The sequence below is a fragment of the Palaemon carinicauda genome, chromosome 2 (assembly GCF_036898095.1).
Source record: "Palaemon carinicauda isolate YSFRI2023 chromosome 2, ASM3689809v2, whole genome shotgun sequence".
Classification (NCBI taxonomy): Eukaryota; Metazoa; Arthropoda; class Malacostraca; order Decapoda; family Palaemonidae; genus Palaemon; species Palaemon carinicauda.
This window is the reverse complement of record NC_090726.1, coordinates 148,721,292-148,733,615: the sequence shown is the minus strand read 5'-3', so window position 1 is coordinate 148,733,615 and position 12,324 is coordinate 148,721,292. Positions and strand designations below refer to the sequence as shown.

General features: G+C 33.5%; 1 protein-coding gene and 2 long non-coding RNA genes across 3 annotated transcripts in view; 1 reads left to right on the top strand and 2 right to left on the bottom strand.

Moving 5' to 3' along the window:
- The window catches only part of LOC137622232 (mucin-22-like), a 29,852-nt gene extending 27,233 nt beyond the window's left edge, over nucleotides 1–2,619 (bottom strand). Inside the window, exon 1 of the mRNA XM_068352730.1 lies at nucleotides 2,336–2,619. Within this exon, the coding sequence (XP_068208831.1) occupies nucleotides 2,336–2,615 (280 nt within the window). The 5' untranslated portion in view covers nucleotides 2,616–2,619. The remainder of the gene's footprint in view (nucleotides 1–2,335) is intronic.
- The window catches only part of LOC137627730 (uncharacterized), a 281,697-nt gene that overhangs the window by 252,427 nt on the left and 16,946 nt on the right, over nucleotides 1–12,324 (top strand). The gene's annotated exons all lie outside the window — the stretch shown is intronic.
- Nucleotides 4,331–12,324, bottom strand: part of LOC137627736 (uncharacterized) — a 120,005-nt gene continuing 112,011 nt past the window's right edge. The window contains exon 3 of the long non-coding RNA XR_011041213.1: nucleotides 4,331–4,398. This is a non-coding gene — a long non-coding RNA (uncharacterized lncRNA). The remainder of the gene's footprint in view (nucleotides 4,399–12,324) is intronic.

The window sequence follows — 12,324 nt, the reverse complement described above, 5'->3', positions numbered from 1 at the left end:
AAACACATCAAATATTTCTTGATACTTTCTAGTTGATTATGTTTAGTTAATTCAGTTAATTAGTTATTATAAGAAAATCAGACATTGAAGATATATTTTTAAGATTTATGAAAGTCGGTTTATGTGTAAGTTATTAATATGGTATTCTGGAAATTATTATTATTATTATTATTATTATTTTATTATTATTGTTGTTGTTATTATTACCAGTCAAGTTATATGCTTTGATTGGAAAAGGGGAATGCTACAAGGCTAAGATAGGGAAAGTAATCCAGTGCAGAAAGGAAATAGAGTAGTAACAAATAAACTATAAATAAGGAATAAAGATAATATAAACTAAATCAAGATCAGTAACAATATTGAATAAGTAAGTTACATATGAATTATGAAATGAGAGTTATGTCAACATTTTTGACAGAACGGTATTTGCACCAAATTTGAACTTCTGACATTCTACCGATTGAACCACCATGTTAGGAAGAACTTTCCATCATCTGGCCAAAGCTGAAATGAAACTTCTAAAATACTTTGTAGTAATCAACCTTAAATGCAAGACATAGTATTAATTGAATTGCTAGTACTACATACTGGATGGTACAGTCTTGGAATATCCGAATGTAAAGGTTAATTGAAATCATGAAAAATCTTATGCAACATGTAGAAAGAACTAATTGAGTTTGTGTCAGTGCCAGAGAGTGATATCAAGAACAGGGTTGAGAAATTTAACAGACTACACAGTTTTGTCCAACAAATTAAGATGAAAGACAGCAGCTGAAGACCAAACAGGAGATCAGTATTCGAAACAGGGCTGAATGAAAGAATTGAATCATTACTAATACTAGTTATAATATATATATATATATATATATATATATATATATATATATATATATATATATATATTTATATATATATATAAATATATATATATATATATATATATTTATATATATATATATAAATATATATATATATATATATATATATATATATTTATATATATATATATATATATATATATATATATATATATATATATATATGTTTTTTCAAAAAGGCCAATAAAAGAAACACAGGAAATATGAATAAATCACACTATATTTCGGTCAATAAACATCGACCCTCTTCAGGTGTACTTTACATCCTGAAGAGGGTCGATGTTTATTGACCGAAATATAGTGTGATTTTTTCATATTTCCTGTGTTTCTTTTATGGGCCTTTTTGAAAAAACATGTTAAACTGTTCGATTACAGTTATAAGTATATATATATATATATATATATATATATATATATATATATATATATATATATATGTGTGTGTGTGTGTGTGTGTGTGTACACACGCACCACTACATTCACCCAATTATGGAAGGTATCCGACATCAAATAAAAAAAAAAAAAAGGAATTTTTTTTTTCCTTACCGTTCCTCCCTGTCTGAGTTTGGTTGGTACTGCTAGGGCGCCACAGCCCACCCTCCCCCGTTATCCACCACAGTTGAAGTCTCAGATGGTGACTCCCTTACTACTGTTATCTCAACGGTTACCAAGGTGGCACAAGGAAGCAGTAGGGCCTATCAGAACTGCATCACAATCGCTCGCCATTCATTCCTATTTCTAGCAGGTTCTTTTGCTTGTCTGACATCTATCCTTATGTCACCTAGGGCTTTATTTAATCTATTCACACACTCAAACAAACATTGGCCTTCCTCATGTACGTCTCACATCAACTCTAGTATTCATCACCTTCTTCAACAGAGGGCCATTTTCCATCTTCTCTACATGGCCAAACCATCTCAATACATTCATATCCACTCTAGCTGCTAATTCATTTCTCACTCCTCTCAATACCTCGTTCCTAATCATCTCCAATCGAGATACACCAGCCATACTCTTCAAATACTTCATCTCGAACACATTCAATTTCTGGCTCTCCATCACTTTCATTCCCCTCAACTCCAGTCCACACATCACAGTTGGTACAATCATTTTCTCATCCCAGAATTCCCTTTATAAATATATATAGATAAATATATAAATATAAATATATATATATATATATATATATATATATATATATATATTATCTATATATCTATCTATCTATCTATCTATCTATATATATATATATATATATATATATATATATATATATATATATATATATATATATATATATATATATATATATATATATATATATATATATAACTCCTACTACCACCACCATTGATAATGGTAATAAAAATATAATCTCCATGTTCAGCATGTAAGTGTTATGTTAAAATACAATACTATAGATTAAAATTGATGAACTAAAATGATCATAGTATTACCTTCTATTGTTATTTGTGGAGGCACTGTTGTAGTTGAAGAGGAGGTTGAGGTTGTAGTAGTTGATGAAGTTAGAGTGGAGGTTGCAGTTGATGAAGTTAGAGTGGAGGTTGCAGTTGATGTGGTTGGAGTGGAGGTTGTAGTTGCTGTGGTGCTTTCTGTTGTCGAAGATGAGGTAATAGAGGTTGTAGCTGTAGTTTCTGTAGTTGAAGAACTAACTGTCATGGTACTTGTACTGGTGGTGTGAGATGAGCCAGATGTAGACGTTTGCGAGGACTCCATTAATACTCCTTTGAAAGAAGTTGGACTTGTTATTCACTGAAGTTAGTATAGGCTTTTATATCTCTCCAAAACTGAGTACAAAAAAGGTAGGGAAATTAATTCAACTTTAATTATATCACTATAAATTTAGCAAGCTTTTGCTAGAGTTTTGTGTTAAAGAACTTTGTTAGCTTTTCATCTTATAGCGTATATAAGTCAAATCAGCAGTTGGTTGACAAGCCACTTTTATTTGTTTTACTTGGTTCCCTTGTATCTTACCTGGTTTCTCACTTATTCAAATTGTACTTGCCTGTTTTAATCCATGTTATTGCAGTATCAGATATATCCAAGTCCGCAGGGGTCAAAAAAGTCTGATTTGTATATGAACAAATAATCATCCCTATTGAAAGGAAAAATAAATTTGATTAAAAGTCACGGAAATTGTAAGAATGGGATCATAGGACTTATACTGTATATAGCTTCGTAATGAACAAAAAACTTTGAGATGTTAATGGAAGTAAGGTGCGAAAATATCATGAGTGCTTTAAACATGGACGATTGTACATTTAGCATCAGTAATTCTACAACTAAGTTTCACTCTTTACGAAGTAAACCTATAACTGCTTGCTTTGGATGAATGAAATTGGTGTCAATTGATACATTTTTGAACCATGGTATGAGAGCTAAAACTTGTATCATTCCAAGGGTGTTTTATATTTCCTATAGTCAACGAATAAAAAAAAACGATGAGATTGGTGGTAGCCATGATGGTAGTTTATCTGTACGTTAACCATGACAAGATAGTATTTTTAAAACAGCCTGTGTGGCTCTTTTTATTATTCACATTGTTTTATTTGTTGCTATTTGAATTCCCTTGAATACTTGAATGAAATTTTACTATTTATTTTATAGAAGAATGTGTTGAGTTCTTTGCCCATAACCTCCCTAATATCTGTTTGACAGTCTCTATTATCTAATAGGGAAGGCAACCCCGGAGACTTCTGTGAGACTAACTTAAAGTGTGATAGTAGAATATTAATTATCATAAGATTGCAGAAAAGTTGTTGGAATAAACTTAAAAAAGAAAAACCTCGAAGTATTTGTGAAACCAGGTGGGTATCATCTGTTTCACTCTGGAGTTGAAGTGAAATTAGGGTGTAAATGATCACCCAGATGAAAATCCTTGGATTATGCTCAGTTAAATATACTTAAAAAGAATCTGACTTCGATAAGGCCAGGATCTGACTCCCACATCGGCCATTAGTGGGTCATTTGGGAATTAAAAATAGAATTAAAGACAATGGATTTGTTAAGATGGACTAGCTATTATACTAAGATCATAATTTGATCCTACTAAGACTTGGTTATTAAATCTTGTGAAATTATTAGAAATACTATAAACTGAACTCGCAAGATTCCATAAAGTAAAATACCATTGTGTAAAAGAAGACCTGGATATATAAACATTGAATAAAGTAGAAGCGAACTATGTGATATATAAAAAAAAAATAGAAAAAATATACTCACTTGGTATAGATAGGAGTTAATGAACAGATAAAAAATAACAATTGTGGGAGTGTGTGCCAAACTGCCCTCAAAGATCAAGTTTCAAACCTAAGAATAGATAATGGTGTGGAAATTATGCCTTAATCCAAGGTTGAAAATTATGTTAATATGGATGACTAAAGGGGGCCTTTGATATTGTTCAGGGCTAAGCTTAGCTGTTGATTACCTGTGTTCGGATCCTCGTCCACTGTAAGAGCAGTGCATTCTTTTTCTTTCAGACACATCACACGACAAGCACCTAGAAAGGAAATGAATATTTTCATGAACAAGTCTTATATAGGTAATTCTACTTGAATATGACTTGTTTCATCTTAAAGGGTAATCTATCTGGAAACACTGGGGATGTTATCTAAATTTTGCAATACATATGTTGGTTCATTATTATATCCTGATGAATTATTTGAAAATAACACAATTGTGAATATTATGGTTATATAGTAGTCCATAAAGGCCCAAGTCATGTTTCTATAGAGAGTATGTTACCGGAAACATTATTTATTTAGAAACTAGCTTGAAAGAGAAGTAGGATCCTTCTAGAATTGGTCAGAAATTTTCATGTAAGACTTATCACATGGTGATTTATCCTCTTATTTCTCCTCTTTTATCTTAGCTGATAACAGTTGAATATATTAAAAAAAATTTCATCATCATTTTAATTCCTTTCCACAATCAAAAATGATAAGTACTGTAAACCTACTATCTATTTCAATGCCCATAACTCCCTCCTTTTTTAATATAACTAATGAACTAGACTTCTGATTAATGTGAAACCGAAACCACCAGAGTTTGAGACACCTACCTAATTAAGAACAATGGATTCAAGCATCTTACTTTATATGAGGAATATCATTTCAATTTTGTGGGCATGGTGAGAACGGAAATTAAGACTGGCAGAATGACGTGTGTCGACCATGACGTTGGGCCCTATTTCTGTATGGTAATCAAATAATATATAAGTACTAGGGAATTATACAGCCTTTTGGCGGAATCTAAAGATACTAAATAGTTATTATGTTTGAATAAACTAAATTTTAGCCTCACTTGTGTTTATTCTTTAGTTATTAGATAATTCTTACTAAAAAGAAGACAAAAAACAAAAATCTCGGAAAGCAGTCAGAGATGTAATAAGTGCTAGGGTAGGTATACGTCTGCTAGATACAGGCATTTACAAGGGCTCCTGCTGACACCTTGCTTGTTACTTATTATTGACCTTTTGTGTCATGTCTAGAAGGCTTCACCATTGTATTAGTGTGGAGACTCATAACACACTACAAGAGGGAACAAGTCAACAATAAACTGAAGATTGGATTGAATAGGTTGGTATCATGTTGTCATGTTTAATGGTGTACAATCACGGACATGTATAATTGAATATTATGCATTAATATTATTATTACTTACTAAGCTACAACCCTATTTGGAAAAGCAGAATGCTATAAGCACAAGGGCTCCAACAGGGAAAATAGCCCAGTGAGGAAAGGAAATAAGGAAACTACAAGAAAAGTAATCAACAATTAAAATAGAATATTTCATATATAAACTATAAAAACTTTAAAAAAACAAGAGGAAAAGAAATAGGATAGAATAGTGTGCCCGAGTGTACCCTCAAGCAAGAGAACTTTACCCCAAGACAGTAAAAGACCATAGTACAGATGTTATGGCACTGTCCAAGACCAGAGAACAATAGCTAAAGTCTCTTCTATCCTCACCAAGAAGAAAGTAATAACTGAACAATTACATGGCAGTAGTTAACCCCATGAGCGTGCAATGACTGTTTGGTAATTTTAGTGTTGTCAAGTGTATGAGGACAGAGGAGAATATGTAAAGAATAGGCCAGACTATTCGCTGGTTCCCTGGCCAGCCTACTACCATCAAAAATATATATATATATATATATATATATATATATATATATATATATATATATATATATATATATATATATATAATTACTTATTTACTTATATATGTATATATATTCTATTTGAGTCTTGTAACTTTATTGATTAAAATGATAGCTGATATACTACTATCTACGTATACTACATTGTTAATAAAGTATTACTATCCTTTCACCTCTATCTCGGCGTTAATGACCTTCGATGTCAGGATGCCAGAGAACTTCAAATCAATCAATCACCTCTATCCAATCCTCTGCCATATTAGATATTTATAATGATCATATTATGTGCGCACCCTCAACCATCATTCCATAACTTCAGTCCACTAATGACTACATACCTGTATTGAAAAATAAACGTATATATATATATATATATATATATATATATATATACATATATATGTGTGTGTGTGTGTGTATATATATGTGTTAATTTATATGTGTTTATATATACATATATATATAATATATATGTGTGTGTTTATATATATATATATATATATATATATATATATAAATATATATATATATATATGTATTATATTATGTATATAAATATATACATACATATACTGTATATATATATATATATATATATATATATATATATATATATATATATGTATATGATATATTTTGAACATTTAGACGTGTTTTTCGTATTCAAATAAGCCATATATTTTTTATACATTTATGTCTAGATTCTCTTACGACCTCAGGATTAGAGCCCCAGGAGAAATCACACAAAGACAATAGCTTCTGACCGGCCGGGAATCGAACCCTGGTTCAGGAAACTTGTATGATAGTGACATAGCACTTAGCCACGAAGAAAGATATATATATATATATATATATATATATATATATATATACATATACATATATACACCGGCATATATATATACACACACACACACACACACACATATATATATATATATATATATATATATATATATATATAATTTCTTGTACTGATATGAAGATAGCCATACTGAAAAGGAGGTTAGGCAAATGTAAACGTCACGGAGCCCTACGTCATGGTCGACAACGTCATTTTGAATCCAGTTGGTCTTAATTTTCGTTCTCACCCTGCCCACATAATAGAGATTACATTTCAATAATGCGGAGTAGATGCTTGAATCAATTTTTCTGAATTAGGTCGGTGTCTGAAGCTCTGGTGATTTCGGTATTACATTAATCAGAAGCCTAGTTCATTAGTTATATTAAAAGAAGGAGAGTGTCATGAGCCTTGCAGTAGATGTCCGCCCACACTTTTGAGTACTGATGGATATAGGGTATTCATGTGATAGAAATAGTGGTTTCACCTATGACCACCTAGAGGTAGTTCAGCCTCTCGGTATTTACTTTGTAATATTTGTTTTCATGTTTCTTAATGTAATATTTGTGTTCCTGTTTTTTAACCTTCCTTTTATAGAATACCACGGAACCCAAAACTTCCCAAATATTCTCTTCTCTGAAACTGAGGAGTGTATTGGTGCCTTTTGTGATGCTTTTTCAAGTTTATTGCTACAATTTATAATAAATTTTATTTTAAAGGTAGTGCCTGTGCTCATTGTGACATTAACATACCTTGGCCTAGTCCTGTGGATCATGGAGACTTGTATGATGCAATTTGGCTATATTTTTTTTATGCCTATCCTTCTTTTGGTATTGCATGTTTAATTTCAGACTTTTGCATTCTTCATCCATCCTACACTTCCATCAGCATATTCATTTTTTTCATCCACTCACTGTGATTCTCTGCTTATGGGATTCTAGTATACACCACTATTGAGTGACTCCATTCCACCTGCACTGCTATGAGAAGACATTGGTTTTACCTTTCCTTTTGTTAAGACAACAAATCACAGGTTTATCGTAACTGCATTTACCACTATCGGTATTTTGTTTATCAAAAGTAACTACTCTTAAAAAGTTCTTTTTTATATTGAATTCTCTGACTTAATACTCTTTTTTTTTTTCACCATCAACTGTGTTACTCTAAGAATTCTTATGAGGATCCCATGGAAACCTTTGTTCTCAATTTTCTAATGAGTTATCACTTTGGAATCTCAAAGCTATAAACTGTGGTGAGGACTTGACTTTGGGTACTGAGGTATATTTCCTTTTGCTTACATATCTTTGTTGCTTTCTAATCTGTCATTTGAAAATTTTTGCTCCTTGACCATTTAGTTGATAGTGGACGCATGAGTCATATTTTCAAAGGAAATTTTCCTGTATTATGTGAAAATAAGAATCCTTGTCACATCTGTCGAAATAATTTCCAAACTTTGGTTTTAAAGTTTCTCGTTAACTTCTGATGCAAGTATAACATTATCCTCTCTTGATATTGATATACTTACATCTTTCTATAAGTTAAAAGACAACTTTCATTAAATGTGTGACCAATACAAATTCTCCCTTTTCTTATGATCTGCCCTGTGTTAATTTTTCTGGCTACATACAGACATTTCCCACCTGTTTTTCTGTCAAAATTATAAGGAGAGCGAGCCTCAAACCCCCTGATACTCTAATTGTCTCAGAGGTGATGTGGGAAAGTTTAGTAATTGATCAGTTACCTTAAGTTCATGTCGTGAAATATCATTTGGGGTGAGATTTTAGCTATGTTTCTCAAGATTGGATTTACAGTAAAATTAAATTTTGATTTTGGTCGTCAAAGTACTCCATAGATCATGGGTGAAATAAAGGGACATCTGGAAAAATGGTTTCTTGAAGTTCATGCCAATAGAGATCCTTACTTTATAGCGCTAACCTACCATTAACAAACAAAATGTTGCCCTTTTTCAAAAAAGGGCTGAATCCTAAATTAAGCCTTTCCAATATTATCTGCCTACCAGGTCCATAGAGTTCTTGTATTGTTAAAGATCAGCAAGGCATCTGCCTCAGATTGCATTCTTGCACAATAGCTTGCCCTGTGGAGGATTTATTTTTGCTGTATTTTAATTTTTGTTTTTTGCCAAATCCTGTGAGAGAGAGAGAGAGAGAGAGAGAGAGAGAGAGAGAGAGAGAGAGAGAGAGATATTGTGTTAGCGAGCGAAAGTAGTTAGGTTAGCGATCGTTTGTGGTGGGAAAGACTGTTGGTATAAATGAGATTGTTTGTTTATGTTTTAGGTTACGACAGTGGCGAATGTCTTGGGTGAATGCTTATTTTGATTGGACTGCTGCTCGATTCAGTTGTGTTTGAATGCTGGATTTTACCTTATTTATTATTTTTCTTTACCAGCGAGGAAGTGATTATTGATTTTCTGATAATTGATGACGACTTGGCTATAATAAGGAACTTGGCACGACTGCTTGGATTTGGATAATTGTTGATGACCTGGCCTGTAATTAATTGTGTTAGACTGCTCATTCGGATTGACCAAGCGTTGATGACCTGGCCTGTTGAACAAGATTACGTATGATGATGATGATTATGATGACAACGCACACGACCCAAAATCAATCAATGCAGTTGTGTTGATATTTGTCAGTGTCGCGGTTGCTATAAGGTTGTGGTTTTTTTTTTTGGGCAATTAAAGACTGTTGGCCCTTGTGTGGACGAAGGAGTCCACTCAGAAATACATATATTAATTACGTTTATGTTTGGAGTTGAAGGGAATTTTTTAGCTTTAAGTTTTGTTTTTCATGTGGTTATTTGAATGTGTTTTCTATATATAGTAAGTTAAGATTGTAGTGCTAAGTGTGATTTTTTTTGGTTATGGAATATGGTTGGTGATTTTTTTAGTATCAAGTGATTGTTTTGGTATTCATAAATATAGTTTTAAGGTTATGGTTTGTGTTTATGTCCTTTTTGTCTAAGAGTCTGGTTAATGATAAAGTAAGGGGAAAGTTTGTGCAGAGGAGACATTTGTCTGTTTAGTGTGATTCAAGGGTGTGGGGCTTGTTCTTGCAACATCCCGCCACATTATTTTGGCGCCCGAACAGGGACTGCCGAGGTGGGATTGAAGCTAGACTCTTGGACAAAGGACTGCATTTGGATATGAAATTAGATTAAGGTTGATGAAAATGGAAGAGCAGAACAAGATACTGAAGGAGGAATTGCGGCTGAGTAAGGAGCGTGAGGAGAAATTGTTGCAAGAGAATAAGTGGTTAAGGTGTGAGAATGAGGAGATGCATAAGAAACTGAGGGAAATTCAGGGAACTGTAGAGAGAGTGGAAGAGGGTGTTGAGATGAGGATGCGAGAGAATGAAGAACGGACGGAGAAACGAATGGAAGATATGATGGGGCAAGTAATGGGGATGATGAAAACTATAATGGGTGAAGGTGCAGTCGGAGGAGTGTCCTCAGTTTCGGGTAATGGGTTGATAGTGGATGAGAAAAGCTAAGGTTAGTGATAATGGGAAAGGAAGTGATAGTGATAGTAATAGTAATAGTGATAGTGAGATTGAAGATAAGGGAATTAGGCATAGTAAGGATGAACAAAAATGTAATAGGAAGAATAAGAAAGGTAAAAGTGATGTAAAGAAAGAGAAGAAAAAGTGTCAGGATGATAGCAAGGATGATCGTGAATGGGTGAAAGTGGTAAGTAAGAAAAAGGGTAAGAAGGGAATGGTTAAGGATAGGAATTTAAGTGTGGAAGTGGATTCATTATATTCAAATGAGGAAGAAGGTAACAAGGGAGTAGACAGTGATGATAGCAGTGAGAATGAACGTGATGTGTGTAAGACTGTGTTTATGAGAGAGGTACCTCGGTGTGAAAGGTTCAATGAGCATAGCAGTAGGGATGTATATGATTTTTTCAAGGAGTATGAGAGGTATTGTCAGGATAAGTATGGTGATAGTAAAAGAGTTTGGGCTAGGGAGTTAGGAGAATATTTGACTGGGTATTTGTTGACGATGTATGGAGTGATAATGAGTGTAGGGGACGTTGATTATGAAAGTGTGAAAAAGAGAATAATTGAGCAGGTAAAACGTATGAAAGGGAGTGTTAAGTATAAGCGTAAGAATGATTTTGATGAAGCACGGATGAATGCAGGAGAAGCGATATCGATGTATGTATGTAGGTTGGAAACTTTAGCTAGGAAGAAGTATGGGGATGAAGGTATAAATGAGAATAAGGAGTTAATGAAGAAGTTTTTGGCTACTGTACCCGAGAATGTTGCTGAGTTTGTTAATTTGAAACGAAAGAAGAAAATGAGGTGGACGAAAGAAAGATTGACATGGGATGATATTTTAGAGATAGTTGAGGATTACGAGTTGGATAGGTGTATGAAAGAAAGTAAATCTGTGAGTGTAAGAACTGGAATGGAGGAAAGTGTGCCAGAATTTGTTAGTTTTAGAGATGCTGTTATGAGAGGACCGATGAGGGTAGCTGATAGTGTAGTAGATAGGAGTGTTAGGGCGAGTAATGTGGGAATACCTGTAAGAACAAATGAAGGGTTTAGGCAAGGGAATCAGGTTTGGAGGGATAGGAGTGCTAGTGCGCCGCAAGGTAGGTCAGGTAGTTGTATCCGTGAAGAGAAGTGTTATAGATGTGGGAAAGTAGGACATAAGAAGAATGAATGTAGATGGGCTCTAGGTGCTTGTTTTGGATGTGGTGAGGTAGGGCATAGAATTAGTGAGTGCAAGAAAGAGAAAGAGGTAAAATGTTATTGGTGTGGCATGACTGGGCACATAGCGAGTGGATGTCGTAGTAATCATATGAATGTAATTTGTGGTAATTGTGGTAAGGATGGTCATTATGCTAGAATGTGCAAGTGTACTGAATGTGGTGCAGATGGGCATATAGCTAGGGTTTGTAGGAAGAAGGGAGTAAATCAGCCAGGATGTTCGGGAAACTAGAGTGCAAGAGGGTTCAGCTGGGTGAGTCCTCCTGTGTGTGTGGAAGGAATAGGATTAATGTTTGTGAAAATGGGATGAGTAATTGGTTGGAAATGAGCAAGTATGAATCTAGTATGCATGAGAAATTAGGGCTGGAAAATAAACAATTAGTGTTAGTTGAATATAGGAAAAAGAGGCGTTTGAAAGTTTTAAGTGAGGAGAAAGTGCAAGGGAAATTTATAGGAATAGGTGAGAATAGAAATAAGTATGACAAGGGTGTAAATGTGCAAGCGTGTATGGAAGATAAATGTGTTAATACAGATGAATCATGGCTGAGTATGAATGATACCTATAGTGTGTGTGGCTTTTCCTTAGATGATGTAAAAGAAAGGATGACGAATGCGAGAATGAGAGATAAGAGAATGATAAGTAGCATGAATGAATCTTTTGCTAAAGTTGAGAATGTTTTTGAT